At 42.1% G+C, this 19755-nt stretch overlaps 1 protein-coding gene and 1 long non-coding RNA gene across 2 annotated transcripts; one reads left to right on the forward strand and one right to left on the reverse strand.

Moving 5' to 3' along the window:
• Window positions 1-2104: 2104 nt before the first annotated feature.
• On the reverse strand, window positions 2105-16105 carry ZRSR2 (zinc finger CCCH-type, RNA binding motif and serine/arginine rich 2). The gene is made up of 11 exons (XM_081859127.1): window positions 15956-16105; window positions 13535-13614; window positions 13103-13187; window positions 11802-11910; window positions 11076-11162; window positions 7845-7883; window positions 6805-6920; window positions 5484-5697; window positions 3953-4008; window positions 3653-3762; window positions 2105-2674 (listed from the first exon to the last, which is right to left on the reverse strand). The coding sequence occupies exons 1-11, from the start codon at window positions 16009-16011 to the stop codon at window positions 2226-2228; spliced, it is 1401 nt and encodes a 466-aa protein (XP_081715253.1). The 5' UTR covers window positions 16012-16105; the 3' UTR covers window positions 2105-2225.
• On the forward strand, window positions 16095-18868 carry LOC309340396. The gene is made up of 3 exons (XR_014155968.1): window positions 16095-16231; window positions 18134-18292; window positions 18826-18868. It is a non-coding gene; the product is annotated as an uncharacterized lncRNA (long non-coding RNA).
• Window positions 18869-19755: the final 887 nt, after the last annotated feature.

Here is a 19755-nt window from a genome sequence, read left to right on the forward strand (position 1 = left end):
CTGATGTTGGGAAAGATGGAGGGCACAAGGAGAAGGGGACAACAGAGGACGAGATGGTTGGATAGTGTCTTCGAAGCTACAAACATGAGTCTGACCAAACTGCGGGAGGCAGTGGAAGACAGAAGTGCCTGGCGTGCTCTGGTCCATGGGGTCACGAAGAGTCGGACACGACTAAACAACAACAACATGTTGATGATACCGAGCTCTAGATTTCTTCATAAGACATTTTCCCCCAAGCTGGGAATGACTGCTCCTAACACAGCTATTAAACAGCATTGGCAACATAATTGTGTCCTGCAGCGCACCAAAGTACAAGGACCATGGGGCCAAGACACAATCCCTCAATGCTCTTTTCTGGCCACACTCTTCAGGTGGTGGGGAGACAGTTCTCTTTATGAGACTTCTCACACTGTAAAATGGATTTTTCTTACTGCTGTGAGATTAACTCAGGGTAGTTTAAGATACTATACCAAAATTGTACTTTTCATAGGTGTGGTGTGCCTACCCTAAATGAAAAAAAATACCAGTAATCCTCATTGGTGATGTAATATACAGAAATAATTATTCTCAGTATGTGCCTCTCCTAGACCCAGAAGCCTCTTATACCTTTAAAAAGTGTGATGGCAGCATCACCTTAATTTAAAGTGCTCTTCAAATCTATTGTAAACTATTTGTGGCAGTTCTTGGTTACCTGCTTTGTAGCATTATCCAGCTCACAGTTACACATGGAACTGGAGCAGGATTTCAGTTCCTGGCTCAGTCTATACACCTTTCATGTAGTTTGGGTAACTGCTGTATGTGAACTCTGCATACATTTATGTCTGTAACTTGCACAAATAACTTACCTTACAGCAGCTCCCCACTGCCAAATATGATGAGATGGAAGGAGCAGAATCAGGAAGCACATTCCTGCTTTCTGCCCTTTTGGAATTGTAATCACGTAAGACAGCTGAATAGGGCTTATTTAAACCCCTTTGACAGTAAGTTCCAGGCACCAGAAAACCATGAATAATGCTTCTAGGCAAACAGCTTTCAATAACTTTCACATAAGCTCTCCTCAACCTAATATTTTTTACCCCTGGCTAAACTTCTAGAAGCCCGCATTCCAAAAAGAGATTGTCTGCTCGCAGCTGATGTTTGCTAAACATCTTGCACTAAAACACCTGAGACCTATGCTTTTGCACAGTGTTTTAATCTGAATGATACATGACTCGGGATCTGAAGTTTAGAAGAGAGTCCCAGGTGGATCCTGCAAACTACAAGAAATAATTACAGGAATCCATATGGCTAAGAATAGATGTCTGAAGCAGGGCTAAAACTGGGCAACCCACTTCCCAATTCTGATAAAGACCTACTTTCTTAATAAAGAATTGCAGTAACTTGTCTTATATAAGAGGATGCACATTAGTGCTTTTGATCTGTATTCCAATATCAGAACAGCAAACACGTCTTCAGAGGCCAGTACTAAACTTTTCCTATACTTACAAGCAAGAAAAAAATACAGTATAAAACACAGCCTCTTGACTCTACACACAGCAACTCATTTGTTCCTAGCAATACCCCCTGAAATAAGAGCTGTATTTTACACTTTGGAGTAGCTTGTGCTGATCCAGAAAGATGTGATTATGTATACATGTGTTTTATCGTGTGCTCTGTTGCCTTCCACTTGTACTCAGACCAAAACACATTAGCCAAGTTGCTTGTTTTGAACTACTCCCTAAATTGGTGTACCAAAACATTTCACATGCAAACAAAGGAGGATCGCTGCAGAGTAAAAATCATGCCTTGTTAGTTTTGCCCCCACCTTAGCCCTAACAGTTCTAAATAATTTTAAAAAGGGCTTTTTGTATCCTATCCACCAAAAAGTTATTTTGCCATTTTAAGAAACAAAATCACACACTGAATTTATTTACAAATTTCTAAACAAAAAGATAGGTAGAACCTTGGCACAATTGCTTAACTAAGGTACACTGTTTACATTAGAATGAGGGGGGGGGGCGGATTTATAAAGAACACCAGACTTCCATGACAGAATAACAAATAATTGGGTAAACAAGTTTTGAAGATTGTGAGATGTATTCCCTTAAATAATCATTGCCAAAAATAAAGATAGCCCACATCAGCTCTATTTCTAGGGCACAGGGAAGTCTCTAGTATGCAACAGCTCTGGTAAGCACCAATTTTTTATATCCACAAGTATCTTGAAAAGTAGTTCAGCAACAAATTCAACTATTTCTTCCTCTGCTGCTGGATCGTTTTCTACCTCGACTTCTCGACCGAGAGGAACTTCTGCTACGGCTACGTGTTGGGCTCCTATTGCGGCTCCGGCCTCGCCTCTTCTTACTGCGTGACCGTCGCCTTCCACGACTTCGTGACCTCTCAGGAAATTGTCTTTTCTTACGTTTGTGATAACTCTTTTCCCTTTCAGAGTCTCCATTTCTTTTGCTGTAAGCGTGATCTGGACTTTGACTACTTCTTCTTCTTGACCTGCTGTAATAGTTTTCATGGTATCCCGCTCTATTTCTCCTTTCTGAATATTTACTTGCCTCTTTGGTCCATTCCGAGGTATTGTAAATATCTCTGTTGGCCTCCCAGAACTCATTGTTTGGATTTCTGAACACATGAAGAAAGTTGCAATGCTTTCCTCTTGGACACTTTTGCCTTTCAAACAAACCTGAAAACCAATTTTGAAACTGATTATCAAAGTCTGAAGACAACCGTAATTATAACCTTTGAAAGCTAAACAGACTCAGTGGATACTTATATGTTTATTTTTATCTGCAAGATATTTCTTACCACAGATGTATGGGTGAAAGGGGTGGATCATGTCTCGTTTTAATAACTGTAGGAAATCAATGTTGCATTTGAAGACAGTTGGATTCTGTCCCTGTTGCAGATTTTAAGGTGGTGCAGGAGAGGAAGAGCAAATCCCGTTTGTGCAAGCAGAAGTCTGTTGCCTAAGCTGGATGTCACAGCTAGATATTGCCCCTTATCTTGATACCACATGGACAAAAAGCAAGTGCTTTGGGTAAAGGCAACTTGCCCAACAGAAAGGGAAGTTTGAATCAGAGCCATATATGATCTTGTTCACTTTTAGGTGTATTCTAGCAACTGCGATATCTGTTTCTGTCTAACCACATGGCAGTCAAGCGGAAGGCCCATCAACTTTTATCAGCTCAGTGTGGCCCAGGCATCCCTACCAGAGGTATCACTGAACCATATTCAGGGCATGGAAGCCAGCAGCTCTAGCAAATGCACTGACTCAGAAACAGCTGCTACTGCTGGGCCCTGGCATCATCTCTCATAGGTGCTATCTTGTGTGGTGTATATATATGTACAAATTCCTGTTTCACAATTGTATTTTTGAATATAGGAAATGCTTGATCCTGTGATGCCAAGGTGTAGCATGGTGGGTTTGAATACACATGATATCTCCTGATGTACTTTAAGCTCTCAGAGGTGCGGAAACTTATTTATTACTTAATGCAGAACGGGGTCTTTCAAATAAGATACTATCCAATGTGTTGATAGGGTGTTGGCCCTATCAGTTGCATTCACTTTAAAATTATAATTTATGTATAATTCAATTACATAAAAAACATTTAGGCTGAAAGATATCAGCTATTAGAGCTGGAGGTTTTCACTGACTTACCACAAATAGCTGTTTTCCACCTTGTTACTGGAGAAAACTCACATTGAAGCTGCCGACCTGCATACCATCGACCATTGAATAAAGCAAAAGCCTGCTGACATTCTTGTTCTCTTTAAAAATAAAAAGGTGTTATTAGAACCTCATAAAAGCAATACAATTCAATCAAGTGATATTGCATCAACATGGAGAATTAGCCATCTTTTCTGGGAAAGAGCTTTACCAATATACCCACCCATACCACATAAACCTACCTTATGATTTCTCATTCAGTTTACCAACTACTAAATTTTAAATACTTACGTTTGGTACTGAACGTAAACATTTCCTCGAAGATGAGGTTCAAAGTTGCAGCTCACCTATATCAAAAACAGGTTAAAACTTAAGGAAGTGCAGTTTCTTTGTATCCTTACATAGCTGCTTTAGTTGAGTAGTTTACAAGATACCTTATTTAATTATAGCACACAAAATGCACTTTCTTTCATGGTTTGGTGGCCTTTTTTCATGTATTAATAACAATCACAGGACAGACAGATTATCACCCATCCTATGACAGATATCGCTATCATAACATTGATATATGAACATCGAATCGCATCATGGCAACAAGCTGATCTTTATCTCCACTTGAGTGGGTAAACAAAATACCCGAACTCCTTCCGATTATTCCAAGTTGCACAAGGAAACAAAACTGATAAGCATAATAATTCTTAACGGATTTGTAATCTAACTGTACCACTGAGGACTAGGGAGGTGGGAGAGCAGAAAATGTGGCATGTTTTGTTGTTGTTATGTCTTGTTTTAGTTTCATTTTAAAAACCGCACACAAGTGCAATCCCTATTATTGTACCCCAAACTGATGTATGGGGGGGGGCTATATTCAATTTGGAATGTATGTAATATTTTCAAGTTCTAGGTATGTCAAATTCAAATGCTTGTCTTGTCACCTTCAAGAACTGATACCTAGCCCTTCTGTCTAACCAACACACACTTCAGGATTCAGCTAGATTTTTGACATAAATAACTGGCCCACACTGCATTAGGCCCATCTTCCTGAAGAACAATGTGCTGTGTAAGTGAAATCCATGAACTACGATTGCTATAAATATTTAACATTGTCTGTGATTCATCAACTGCACATTCCAAAACAGCTCTCACATAATGCAAAGTAAGAATTGTTACATTTTCCTTGATTTAATGGGTTATACAGTCATGGGAAAAAGAAAAGTACACCCTCTTTGAATTCTGTGGTTTTACATATAGGGATATAATAACAACCATCTGTTCCTTAGCAGGTCTTAAGATTTGGAAAATGCAACCTCAGATGAATAACAACACATGACATATTACACCATGTCATGATTTATTTAACAACAATGAAGCCAAAATGGAAACACAATGTGTGAAAAACTAAGGAATTAAGAGGGACTTGTTCTGACTCCACCCCCACTGAACACACAAACACACAGAGTGTTTCATGGTAGAGATCCTGGTCTAACTGCTTCCTCCCCAATTTTTTACTCTCCACATCTGCATACGAAGGGACGTTAGGAATGCCTAGGATGATATCCAAATGTGATGGCCCATTCACACAACAGTCATTCCACTAGCATAAGCCTTGTTCTGGAGTAGCACAAGAGTTACAGTGAGTGTCTTGTGTTTGCAAAAGCTGTTGTGAGACCCCAAGCACAACCACTATGATACTTGGTGATACCTCAAGCTTCTGAGCTACCACTTGCCCAACATCAGCTCTCAAATTTCTTGCACTAACATTACATTGGATCTCAGCCCGCAATTACTTAAGGAAGTAGCAAAACAGTATTTTGCGTTTTACCTTGAACTGAATAACCTTTCCCACATTCCTGAATTCAGGAAGTACATCTTCATAGAAATCTAGGAACTGTTGGTGCATTTCTTCCTCACTGTACTCCAGGCTTGCATCTGTGTCATAGTCATCTCTTTTACACTGCTCCATCCCAAAAGTGAAAAACATACCCCTAATAAGGAGTGTCTGACTAGAGGTTGGATGGTTATGCCTCCGCGAACATCTTCAATTTAAAGAAAGAAGGAAAGAAAGAAAAAAAGCACTTATTCCAGCTGCTGAAGCTGCAACCATATATTATGCACTTTAGCATAAATACTTAGTCCCTCATACACATAGGCAATCCGATAAAAAGTTCTCAAGGCACCTTATAAGGTTTGAATTCAAAAACTTAGGTTAGTATAGACTGAGCGTGGGGAGCATTCAGCCCACAGCCGAATTACGATTCGTTATGTACCAAAAAACAGTTCTATAAAAGAAGTGCATAAAAATTGAAATAATGCATTGTATTCTTGCCCAATTCTATTTCATAACGTGCAACTTGTAGACTCTTGACCCAAGCAATCTGTCTGAAAAAGTTGGGGAAGCAAAGAATTCAGTACAAAGCTGGATGCGTTGTAGACAAATTCACCGAAACTAGCTTGCAATTTTGTTTGATGTCTCAGTTGTGACTTGTGAAAGTAACATTCTCCCCAGGTCTAGTTAGCTAGCAGGGGGACAAGCATTTGGGCTTTCTGGAGTCACCATTTCTGTCGGAGGCGTACTTTGGTATGAATTACCTAGGTGGATAGATCTCCCCTTTGCCAAAAACACTATTAATCTGACCCTGAATGCAGTTTCTCAATTTCAGAATCTAGGTTGCATTTGCAGTGAAGCTAAAAACACAAGCACCAACATAGATTTTAGTTCTCCAACAGCTATTATTAACTTCAGACTTTGAAGTGGTTCAATTCTGTCCCATCCATCATTTATTCCTTTAGCTATGCCGGTCCTTCTTTCCTAATTTTTATGGGATTAATATGCAGTGGGGGAAATTAAAAACTAGAACTTTAATACAAGCAGCAGTAGCAGTTATTTAGATCTTTGATTTAAAATGGAACAGTTCAAGAAACAGCGACTTAGATCCTATATTTCCCCCTCCATGAATGGAAGGTGTTTCCATTCACAGGCTTTTGAACATGAAAAAGCAGAAATCTCTTTCCTATCCCTGTGTGAAAATGAGAGCTAAACTGAAGTATTGAAACAGTAATGCACCTATAGATTCCCTGCCCCCAGCAAAATAAAATGCAAGTCATACCGGTATTTTTAAAAGGCCCATACAGGACTGAATTACCTGTCTCCAAATTTGCAAGCTCCAGTTTTAATATAGAATGGGCAATTGGCACAATCTTTCTCACGTCCCATATTCTCTGGGGGCTCTGGATTATGCCAGGTGGTTCCATTTTCTACCTGGATTTTTTTTATAGAAAACAAGAACATTATATATGTTAACAAACTGAATACTGGTCATGAATAAATTCAATTTATCTATGAAAATAGGAGTGATTATAATTGCAAGATGGTGGGGAGAAACAATCTTAGCACTGAAATAGAACATCACTGAATGGTTTAGGGAAATACTAAAGTCTGCTTTAAATATTGAAATCTAGACCAAAGAAAAGACTGGAGAGGTTTAACCCACTTTGACTTACAAGTGTGAAACTTTGCATACTTGTACACTGAATATACTGAACAATTTTTGTTAGGCATCCCAGTAAGCTTCAACAGGCCTTGTACATCCCACTAAATTCAACAGGCCTTGCTCCCAGGAAAGCGAGCATAGAATTGTAGCCCAACTGCAAGTGCTGTTGAGTGTATACAGAATGCTAAAATACTTCTGTGCACTGCACTTACGCACTGCAGAAGGCAACTCTCTTTCCAAAGAGAGTAACACCTTTTCTATACCATTAGAACCTGTATAATCCCTCTCCTCTGACCTTCAGAGAGACTTTAAAGCACAGGAATCTAATTCAGTCACATCAACAAATTTATGAGCATCTTCATGGTCCATCAGCTCTTAAAAATTATATATCAGGAGTGCATTGAATCTCTGAATGACTGATACCGAACAGCTCCATGTTGATTTTGAGCACATATTCTTAAGAAAATAAAAAGCATATTTTTGGACCAGGATGAGGTCCACACAGTCTAGTTCTTGGCAAAATTCATAGCAAGCTGCAGGGCAAGCCTGTGTCAGGAATTATATAATCTGTTAAAGAGAGACGTATGGCGCGATACAAGCTAATTACATAACCCATATGAAAGAACAAGCTGCCATTGTTCTCCAGAAAGAAGAGCCGCTCAGTGATCCATTTTCAAAAGCTCTAAACATACCTGACTTTCAGCCTGGTCCAACATCTTCTGCACAGCTTCCTATAAATGGTGCAAACATAGGACTAGTGAAAACCCTGAATGGAGACATCATCTGGTTTCTTCAGTCAAGACCATAATATTCAGGTTTTATATTATGTTAGTTTTGTCAAATAAAACTGGAAAAAGCTTCTATGTTACTAAGAATGCCCAAAGAAAAATGTAGAAAACATTCTAGTTACATTTAAATAATTCCCCCCATTATTTGACACAATTCCAAAATTTTGACACAAAGAGCTTAAAGAGCAAACAGAACTGAAGGTTAAAATTTATTACCATATTCTTTCAATTTCCAAGTATCTGCAAGTCAAATAAAGACAGCAGCCCAGTCCTGCAAGTGATTTAGCATAGGCATACATCTTTTGAAGACCTTTCTCAACTTCTATTTGAGTTGAGTGGCCCAGATTCACCATCCAGTTTCTTATCACATGGAATTTTCTCCTGAAGGATTTGATGCCAAAGACTCTGCTGTGAAGATTGTGCCTAGAACCTGGTTTTGAAACTGTTTACTCAGTGATGTCCAGAAGGTCAAACATTCCCAGGCCCACCGGCTGCCACCAATGCAGTGGTGTCTGAGAGGGACAGAGTCTGTGTAACTAGAGTTCAGTTCCCCAGTATGTATTCAAGCTGGGTACCAGCATACTGAAAGTCCAGCCTGCAAAAAGGAAGCTTCCAATAGAGTAAGGAGAATTAATAACCAGCTTTGGGGTTTCTATTGGACTACCAGAAAGGAGTGCCTTAGGAACCCAGTCACCCAAGTTTAGCAATAATATATTTCCCCTTACATACACACACTTGTTTTGGCTTAATTGTCAGCTTGCACTGATTTCCATTGTACAGCACATCTTCCCCCTTCGTTTCTCAATGTCTAGATGCTGTAATGGGCTGGATAATTGCCAATGAACTGAAGCTGAATTCTGAGCACTGGTTTCTGAGCACTGGCGGAGGAAGAGGAGTGCGGGGGGAATGCACTGCCCCCGGCAGCACGATCTTGGCAGGGTGCCATCGCAGTTGCCCCCCCCCGCCCCCACAGGCAACACGCCCTGCCCCCAGGACACACGCCTGCCCCACCCCCACCTGCTCTCTGCCCCCCAGTTCCGTAGCATGAAGCTCCGCCACCGTTTCTTGAGTTTTCAGATTTGGTAGGTGGCCTGTTCTGGATGGAGTTGCATTCCCTCTGAAAGATCAGGATCACTGACAGGGTGTACTTCTGGATTCTACCTTGTCTGGAAGCAAAGGTAGTTTCAGTGGCACAGAGTGCCTATATTCCTCAACAGGGGTAGTCTTGTGGCTGTGATTCAAACTGCAGTGGCCTCCCATTTAAACTACTGAAACACATTCAACTTGGTGCAGCCCTGAAAGGTGGTTCAGAAGATATAGCTAGTGCAAAATGAGGCCACCAGAGACTTGTTGGGTATGCTGCCTAGGGACCATATAATATCAATTGAAGATCTGCATTGCCTGCCAATTAACTGCCAAACCCAATTCAAGGTTCCAGTCTTGCTGCAGAAAACCCTAAACAGCTGGGGACCCGGTTATCTAAGGCAGCACCTTTCCCCATATCAAAGAAAGTTTGGGGGCTGATGAATCAGTAAATGAACATCTTTAGAAATAGCATCCCAGCTACAGAACATGCTCCTAGAAATTTGGCTGGTGGCAACATTGTTTCGCTACAGGCACCAGCTGAAGACATGTCCTTTTTGTCAGGTTTTTCAATGTAGAGGGACACCTAGATTTTAAAGGAACTGATGGATAGTTTCTAGTTCATGGTAAATTTGTCATTTATGTAGTGACATAAATGACAGGGTCTTAGGACAAAGAGTGGGATATATAAGTTTTGAAAATCAAATAAAATTATTACTTCCATCAAAGTTAAAAGTGGCAATTTCCCTCAACATCATACTTTTGCTGAAGTAGTAAGGAATGGACCGTTTCCAACAATTTCATCTACTTTCAAAAGATACTAGGAGTATTACTCAGTCAAGATTGCTATCTATACATTACACAAACTGCTGGTCAACTAAAACAGTTTCATAATCTCATTTGATGATTGTTCTGGACCAGTTAAATCCCAACATAGTAAGAGGCAAATCATGGGCCTGGATAGCTCCGTTGGTTAGAGTGAGCTGCTGATAATGCCAAGGTTGAAGGTTGGATCCCTATGTGGGGCAGCTGCATATTCTGGCATTGCAGGGGGTTGGACTAGATGATCCTCAGGGTGCCTTCAAACTCTACAGTTCCATTTGCTCTCTATATGCTGAGCAAGGCATTCAACAAATTAACCTACAAGAAGCCGAAAGCATTATATTATGTTCCTTCCCACACCCAACAAGCTATAGAAAAAGATACATCTTGATGAATGAGTCAGGTAAAGATGAGCTGTAACATCTTTGAGTGGAAAAAATGGTTAAGGAATCGCAGCAGTAAAATTACTTGTGAAGTTAAGTTCTAAAAAGGAGTTAGTATACGTATACTTGCTACAGTTTCTTTAGAGAGATTACACTACAGTTAAACATAAGAATTCATAGCTTGTGCCCAGAACCTCCCAACAATAATTCTGTGTGTGAGGACTGGCCCAATAGTCACAAGAAACCCTTCCCTCTGCCAGTTGCAGAACTGCAGGGAAGGATAGCCTGGCAGCAGCTTCCAACAAATGTATGAATAGCTGCTGAGAGTTTGTGTCCCTTCTCCCTCATGAAGTGTAATCACAATTGCCAGCTGCAGTGAAGCAGGCTGCCAGAGGGCACAAAATATTTGGGAGCATTCATGGAACATTTCAGGGGAGATTCTATTTTGTCATTCTGTTTCCTGTGCCTTTTAAAAACAATGAAAAATAACAAGCATTTGCCCGGAGCCTTAGGAATAAGGCAAGATACTGCAGCAATAATATTAGCAACTTATATACTGCCCTGAATAACGAAGGGTGCATCTACATTTACAGTGCTTTCTTATACATGTCTACTCGGAAGTAAATCCTTTTGAATTCAATGGGGTTTACTCCCAGTAAGCAGGTATAGCATTGCAGCCTCACTTATTCATAGCATGTTCCATTTACGACGTTATGCAGAAGCACAGAAAGAAAAACTTTTCAACCCTCGTGTTCCAACACTATGTCACTTTGTACTTTTTTTTTTAGTCCTATTAATACTGTAAGAGGATATGCACTGTGTTTTATCCTCCTAGAGCAGGAATCACCTCTCTCTCTCTCTTCACTTGTTTTTTCCGGTCCTCCTCCTCTTGTTCTTTCCTTTGCTGTTCCTCCCATTCTTCTTTTATTCTTTGCTTTAAAAAACAAACAGAGACTGGCATTATGCTAAATATCTCCATGAAGGCTGAACAAATAAAATCATTTTAGTTGCTATTTGCTTTAACCAATAAGTGAAAATGTAAACTAATTTGCCACTTACTTTTTTTGAGATACTGAAGAAAGCAACATAGGTCATTAGGTGTGTGTAAACTTCTTCCCGCCCCCCTTCATTGCAGATTACAGTTAACACAGAACTGAAAGAGCCTTAAAAGTCCAACTTTGCCCTCATCATTTAAAATCAGCCTCCCAACAATCGATGAAAACTTTCCCAGAAATAAGCCAGCCTTAAGCACTATACTTTAGTGCTGTGTTTTCCAAAATTAGTCAAAGGTAAAATGAAGGTGTGAAATCTAACACTGTCCATCTGCCAGTGGAAAAGTCACCTCTGACAAAATTGGTTCTCATTTCCCCCCTGCAGTTCCTCCAGCAACCCTGCTCCAGCAGGTTGCAGGGTTTTCCAGCAGAGACAGATGGAGGTGATGGGTGGCTGGAGAGAGAAGTCCTCTCACACAACCATTGCTTTTTGGTATTCTTGTTTTTTAATAAAGATCTCAGTAATTATTTTTATGTTTAGAATGTCTGCTCCAAAAAGGTAGTCAAAGCATATACTGCACCTCTTCCTCCTCTTGACGTTTTCTTGCTGCCTCTTCTTTTGCTTTCCTGATCTTAAAAGCTTCTTGTGCCCTTTCTTCTCGCAGCAACCACTCCTCATGAAGCCTCTGCCTGCAAATAGAATCCGATGAATGCTGGGTTATCACTGAATATCATCAAACTTACTATGTTTTTATTTCTTAAAAAAATAATAATTCTGCCTTTCTATTTAAAATAAAAGGTAAAGGTAAAGGTACCCCTGCCCGTATGGGCCAGTCTTGACAGACTCTAGGGTTGTGCGCTCATCTCACTCTAGAGGCCGGGAGCCAGCGCTGTCCGCAGACACTTCCGGGTCACGTGGCCAGCGTGACAAGCTGCATCTGGCGAGCCAGCGCAGCACATGGAACACCGTTTACCTTCCCGCTAGTAAGCGGTCCCTATTTATCTACTTTGCACTTTGATGTGCTTTCGAACTGCTAGGTTGGCAGGCGCTGGGACCGAGCAACGGGAGCGCACCCCACCGCGGGGATTCGAACCACCGACCTGACGATCGGCAAGTCCTAGACGCTGAGGTTTTACCCACAGCACCACCCGCGTCCCATTCTATTTAAAATAGTAATATTCAAATTAAGTACTGTTTAAAATAGCAAAAGCACAGCAGTAAAGTAGCAGCCATATGGCTAAACCATATAAGCTAATTACTAATAAGAGTGGGCACCCAGGGGGGAAACATGGCCTGGTGTCTAAAAGGTAATAATGATGGTGTCAGACTAAGCAACCTGGGGATAGAATTCCAGGGATCTCTCTTGTGTAGTTGCTCACCTAATCTTCAAAGGTGGACGTCTAAAGAAAGGCCTCAGAAGAGCTAGGGGGCACAGGCTCCAATTCATACAGTGCTAACTTATACATGTTTACTTGGCATTTAAAGCACTATGTTCAATGGAGATTACCCTTAGATAGCTATGAATAAGGTTGCAGCCTCAAGACTATTTAGCAGAGTAATTCCTCAGAGTTTTGGACTATGGCCTAAAACAGGCAATTAAACACTGCAACTTTACACTTCACTTGGACAACAGCAGTAGGCTGGAAGGGGAGATGGAATTGGCAAAAGTCACCCCACCTCTGCCAACAAGAAGGTGGAAGTAAAGTCTGGATCCAACCCACCACCTTTGCATTTGGTCTGTTGAGCTAGCTAAGCAATGTTAATATATCATAGGGGCATCCTCTTGTTCCATCACATTTCATTGAATATAAGCCACAGGAACTTTATTCAAAGTAAATATGCATAGAGTAGAGCTGCCAATTATATATAATTTTAATTTACCTTTCCTCTTCGAGTTGTTTTTCTTCATCATCTAGGTCGTCATCTTCTAGCTTTTCAGAAACCTGTTCATCTTTCTCTCCTTTTTCTGAAGAGAAAAAAGTGTACCTCTTTTTAAATATATAATATAGATAGCTTACCCTTGCCATGAGGCAAACCACTGCATTCTATACAATCTAAGGTCCAAGACAGTCATCAGTGCATGCACAGAGCCTATGTTCTCAAGATTGCCACAGTCATGAATTACACTTCCCAACCTATGATCAGATGAAGAGGCTGCAGCCTTGTTGACAATGAAATACAATTACCTATTATTTTCAATCTAAAACAACATTTTTAAACACTTCTGAATACCAATGACAACCATCTTCTGAGAGCTGAAATTTAGCTCATATTTCACAAGTAATCTGTGCGGTTCATCAACTTAGCTTTTACCTGAATCTCTCAGTCTTGCTAGTGCTTGTCTCTTTTTCTTCCGTTTCTCTTTCTTCAAAAGGGCTCTGTACTTTTTGTGGCTGAAAATGGAAAAAAGATTCTTCTTTGTTTTTGTAGTAATTGGTCAGCTAACAGTCAACTAGGATTTCTCAAGTGTTGAGCATACAAACATTTATAACAATGTATTCTTATTGGATTAAAACAACAAACAAACGTTATTTTTTGAGATAGTATTGCCATGGAATTCTACTCAATATGATCCAGAGCAGAACTCCGATGTATAGTTAGCGGAGTAAAAACTTAAAAAACATTGCAGGATTCCCCAAAAATAGACCAGAGAAAATTATTTCATCTAGCAGAGCTTTACTGCTACTGAAGGCAAATGAGCATAATGGTCACAAATCCAATACATTCAGGATTGAATGTAATCCATAAGAAATCCAGTTGCAGCAGACTTAACTTAAACTTACAATAACTTATAATGAGTCTAAACCTTAACACCAAGCATACTATGTACAGAACACCACACCAGAAGGAAAAGAGATAGAAAGAGAAAGTGAAACCCAGGCTCCTTCTGGCCTATTTTGGTAGTCAGAATGACCCTGACAGAAGAGATAAGAAATTAAGCCAGCTGTACTCAGCTTCTCTGAACATCACGAACCACCTGCTTTTTTCTTTCATACAGAAAAGCCCCCAGAACCCTCTTGAATTAATTAGAATAGGAAAGATCTCTACACATCAGATCAATATTTTCTGCACTAAGAAATGCAAACTGATAAGTATATCCCAAGAAACCCAGTGGGACTTCGGTGAAGACACGTGTTGAGTTTGCCCTGTAAACTGGTTCTTTTATGGCAAAATCCTACGCATATTTATTCAAAGTTCAAAGGCTGCTGGGATTGCAGCCATTAATGTTAAAGTTGAATTGTAAACACTTAATTTACTTGTTTTAATATTTTGCTACAAAACATTTTTTGGAAAAAAGAAAGAAAGAATGCAAGCTTATTATTCCAACCAAGAAATAGAGGAAAATACAAAACGAATAATAAACAAAAGATAGAAAAACTGGGCAGATTGTCAGTTCTATACAATTTCTAGTTCAAAATGTATACATATTATCAAGTCTAAGAAATGTTTCAACAGCAGTTCCCCAACCAACTATAGAAGTACAATGTCTTTGTTTTCAAATGTACCAAACTTCCCAGTGCCAATCCTTAAGACATTACTGTACTCCTTTAACACTTCTTTACTATTGAGTTTGCAACAGTTGGCAGAGCCTCAGGTGTCTTTTTAATTACATACTCTCAGGGGCTCAGGAGCAGAGGCACAGGGGAGAGAGGAAATGGAGAGCGAAGGGGAAGAATCTGAGGGCAGCGTAGGGGAGTATGACAGTGGCCCGAGAGATTCCATGAGCTTCTCCAGCGAATCAGAAGATTCCCAGTGTAACGGTCAGGAGGAAGGTTGCCGGCTGGGCGCGCGCGCCAAGTTCGAATGTACAGGCGGACAGCAGAAAACCCGGATTGGGAACCAGGTCCTAAAGCCCGCCGGAGGCAGGGGGAAGACTCAGGGGACTCAGCGTCAGAAGAGTCTAGAAAGGGCAAGACCCCAGCGGACAGGCGGACCCAGAGGAGGAAAGAGCAAAGGAAGAGGTGGAGCAAGGCTAGAGTCTTAAACTGGTGTCTGGGGGGAGGAGATTCAGACGGAGCTTCAGCGGTCTAGAGTTTGAGACGTAGAGCTGCGCGCCGCGGCTTTGAAATCGAAACTGGATTTCAATAAAGACTTTTGTATATAACAACGAACTGGCGTTGGTCCTTTGTGAGCTGGGACCTCGGGCAGCTCTGACACATACCAAAGGCCTAACGGCATCCACATAAAAGGGGCACTTATTTTTCTCACTTTCTTGGATCGGATCGGTGACCCTTTCTCTATAAAGGCTTAACGATTTTGCAATTTCACTAAGCATTAAGGGTTTTGCATTCGCTTTAAGCCACAGCGATGCTTCAAAGCTCACCTATACGTTCCCCGGGGCGCGCCCCCCCTTCCTTCGCATCACAACAAATGACATCTGCCTGCCTCATGGCTTTCCCCCAGGTACACTTTAATCCCACCCATTCGGAGCTAAGTAGCACCCGAGGCACGCAAAGCCTGTCAGGCTTCCCAGCGGCCCCTGGAGAAACCTTCCCGCCCTTATGAAGCCCAGCTCAACATTCCACTACCAGAGGCAGGAGCAGCCCAGTTTACGCTTGGGTCGGGGGGGGGGGCGGTTGGCGGCGCGCTGCCTCATCACCGAAAGCGCCACGTGTGGGAACCGGGAGCTAAGGCGAGCGGATGAGCGAGCGAGCGAGCGCCACCTCCGGTTCCCCCTCCGTGCGGGAAGCTCCCCATAAGGGGGACCAGACCCTTCCGCAGAGCCCTCCTTACCTCACTTTCGCCGGCCCTTCTTCCGCCACCAACGGCGGAGACACGGGCGCCGCCATGTTCCACAGTTTCTAAGGCAGTCACGTGACGGGGAACCGCCGGACGTGACGTCCGCTCACTTCCGGGTTTACTGCGGGGAGGTGAATGGTCTGAAGCTAAGAAACGTAGAAAGCGTCGGATTCTACAGCGCCTCCTTTCCTGCTGCTCTGGAGTTGGAACGGGCTTCCTGTACTCACTTCCAGTGCACAATGCAAAAGCGGGGTTTGAATTAAGAGAGAGGCAAGGCATAGGGAGGTGGACTATCTCTTAAGTTTCTCCCTTGCAAACACCTTTTTCTTTTTTGCACTCTTCTCCCCGGGGTGGAACTAGAATTGTCTATATAGAAATCATTGGGGGAATCCAAAACTTGAAGGCTGCAGACAGAAGCAAAGATAGGAGCCCTTAGTCCTACTCAGAGTATTTCCTGTTAAGATAATGAACTTAAGGTCGTGTCCTTTAATTTAAGGTATACTCTTGAGTAATTGAATGCAGCCATGGGTGTAGCTGCCCCCCCATCAATAAAAATCAATAAACATATGAGGTCCTGTCCCCCTAACAAAAGCCTGCCCCCTAACAAAAAAACTGGCGACACCCATTAATTTAGCCCTTTCAAGTCGACCGTCCATGTGAACGGAAGCCTTTTGCATGAAGTTAAATGCAGGATTTCAGATTCATAGCTGTCAACCTTCCCTCTTTTTTTTGCGGGAAATTCCCTTATTCCAGCGCCGTTTCCCGCTGCTTCCCACTGCTATCCCGGATTGTTAGATATCCCAGATATCCCGTAGACTGTCCCCGGGACAGGTGAGGCTGCTGATCCCTTATTTTCGAGGCTGCTGATCCCTTATTTTCAAATCTGAAAGTTGACAGCTATGTTCAGATTGGGGGTGGGGAAGTTGAATATATGGCCCTTTGCTGCAACCTGTGGGCTGTTTTGTATGCAGGGATTTTGGCTGAAAATCCATACCAACCATACCTCTGACCTGCAGTGTTGATTGCACTATGTTGCCTCCTGTTCAAAGACACCCTCTTGTCAGTGGTTATCTCCCCAGTTACAACAGGGCCATGGTAGCAGTAGACAACACTACAGGGTTGTTGAATGCTATTTTCTCAACCTGACCTCCCAACCTGCATTGTGGGGATATAAACGTTACAAGATTGTGTATGCTACTCTTTCAGCCTTAAATCCCCACAGTGCAATGAAACTCGCTGCATGATCTTGGACAAATCACTATGTCTCAGCCAAACCTACTTCACAGCGTGGGTGGGAGAAGCAAGCATACTGCCTTGAGCTCATAGGAGGAAGGGTAGAATTAAAATGGCAGTAAATAAAGAATAAATAACTAACCCCCAACATGCAAAAGAGATGTAATTCCAAAGAACGGTGTTACAGGGTTGTTCTAAACCACTTCCAACTGGCAATATTAATTAATTTATGGTATTTATGAATCCAAAGGAGCTCAGGGTCATATACAAGAAACAGTAGGCAAAATACATTGAAAATGAATTAAAAACATACACAAGCTAAAAATGAAATAATAATTCTAACCCCATTTGTCTTCAATTCAATATGACTTCTGAGCAGACTTTGTTAGGATTGCTAATCATCAATCATCAAAACACTGACTCCTACTACTAAGGATTAAACATCTCATTGTCAAAATAAATGTCTAGATAAATAAAAAAGTTCTTCAGCTGATGTAAATCTAGGGTAAGATCATTCCAAAGCTGTGTTTCCACCACAGAGAAGACCTTTCTGCACCCTCTCGCCATGAATCCTGGCAGGGATCAGAAGCAGAGTCCTCTGCCTCTGCGTCACCACTCTGCCTCTCTCATCACCCCCAATTTTAAGGAGGAGGCAGTCCTGCAGATATTTGGACCTTGAGTCTTTTAGGGCTCTACAAACAGTTGCCAACACCTTGAAACCCAGTAGTACAGAGGCAGCCAATGCAGAACTTTTAGGGTCAGGGATACCAGGTCATATATCACTGCCCTACTTAATAACTTGGCAGACACATTCTGCACTAGCTGTAGTTTCCAGTTTGTTTTTGAGTGCAGCCCCACTTAGGCAAAGTGCAATAATCCGAATGAAATCATCAGAACCCAGGTAACTGATAGCAGGTTGTCTTGTTCTTTGAAGGGAAGGGCCATAGCTGGGAAGAGATGCTCTTTGCTACCACAATCACCAGAACCTCCAACAACAACAGTGAACCAAGGAGAAACCCCACGCTATGTAGCTGCTCCTTCAGCGGGGGTGCTACACATACCAAATCTGGCTGTCTTTCCGTTTCCTGGACATGAGAAGTATGTGTCCCTAGTACCTTCAGCTTATCAGGGTTCAGTCATAATTTATTGGCCCTTGTTCAGTCTGTCACTGCCCACAGTACATCTGTTGCTCTCCTGATTCAGATGGCAAGAAAACTGGCAGTGCTTCCCCTCATAACCCTGGATGTCTGCGCCTAGCAGTTTCATAGCATGGGAGACAAGATAGAATCACAATTAAGGATCATATATCTCTTTTCACATTTGAAATCGGCTGCAACTGTCTTGTCTTTTCAGTTTACTAGGAAGGGTCAAGCAATTACCAGACAAGTCTTCCAAAATCTTCCAGGACAGTAATATATTTACATACTTGGCCAAGGGAAGTTAATTTTTAGTGCAAAACAGTAGTGATTAACTCCCCCAGAATTTGACACAGTTGGAGGTCTGTGCATAGCTATTAATTAACTTCTATGAATGTCTAGTAAAATTTTGACTGTCCTGGGCATTTAAAGGGAACTAGAGAAAGAAGAGTTTTTGCCACATTGTCCTTATTTTTCCTTTTGGGTCCCTTAGAGCTAAACAAAGATGAAGAGAATAAAGAGGCATGAGGTCATTTAAAGAGAAAAAACTAACCAACTTGGCATAAGCCAGCAAGGGAGAACCTGTGGCCTTCCCAAATGTTGCTGGCTTCTAGCATCTCCAACCATTGCCCATGCTCACTGGGACTGATGGGGACTGAAGTGTGACAATATTTGGCAGACCACAGGTTACCCATCTCTGGCATAAATGGTGCAGCAGCTGTTTCGGCTCAGTTTGGGTGTCCCGGCAGCAGCACCAGATTGACTCCTGCTGGTGTGCCTGAACTGCCCTGGCCTTCTTGCTGTCTTCCCCCCCTCACCATCCCAGTATGTGTCAGAGATGTTTCTTCCAGGTGGTCGGGTCTGTGGCCCCTCAGATTTGCACAAAACCAGAAAAGTGCACTATTAGTTTGCTTGTGTAGGTTTCTGGTTTTGTGCACATCTGAGGTATCAATAGGAGGAAAATGCTCAGTTCAGGGGTGCTAGGAATAGTTAGCATCACAGCTGGAGATGAAAGCAATTGTATTTTCTCAGTGCACACTTTTCAGATTAACTTGCTGTGCTGTGCAGTATAATGCAGTATCTGGTATAGGAATTCTTAATGTGGTTTGCTAGTAAAGGTAAAGGTAAAGGTACCCCTGCCCGTACGGGCCAGTCGTGTCCGACTCTAGGGTTGCGTGCTCATCTCGCTTAAGAGGCCAGGAGACAGTGCCGTCCAAAGACACTTCCAGGTCACGTGGCCAGCGTGATGAAGCTGCAGCTGGCGAGCCAGCACCAGCGCCGCACATGGAAACGCCGTTACCTTCCCACTATAATGCGGTACCTATTTATCTACTTGCACTTAAGGGTGCTTTCGAACTGCTAGGTGGGCAGGAGCTGGGACCGAACGACGGGAGCTCACCCCGCCGCGGGGATTCGAACCGCCGA

Source organism: Podarcis erhardii (assembly GCF_964252035.2).
Source record: "Podarcis erhardii genome assembly, chromosome: 4".
NCBI classification, from domain to species: domain Eukaryota; kingdom Metazoa; phylum Chordata; class Lepidosauria; order Squamata; family Lacertidae; genus Podarcis; species Podarcis erhardii.

Excerpts from the sequence above, each read along its gene's own strand:
- ZRSR2 (XM_081859127.1), bottom strand. The coding sequence starts at position 16,011 with ATGGCGGCGCCCGTGTCTCCGCCGTTGGTGGCGGAAGAAGGGCCGGCG. Across the intron at positions 11,911-13,102 it reads AAACAACTCGAAGAGGAAAG|GCAGAGGCTTCATGAGGAGT; the intron begins GTAAATTAAAAT and ends TTCTATTTGCAG. Across the intron at positions 7,884-11,075 it reads AAGTGAAGAGAGAGAGAGAG|GAAGCTGTGCAGAAGATGTT; the intron begins GTGATTCCTGCT and ends CACCATTTATAG.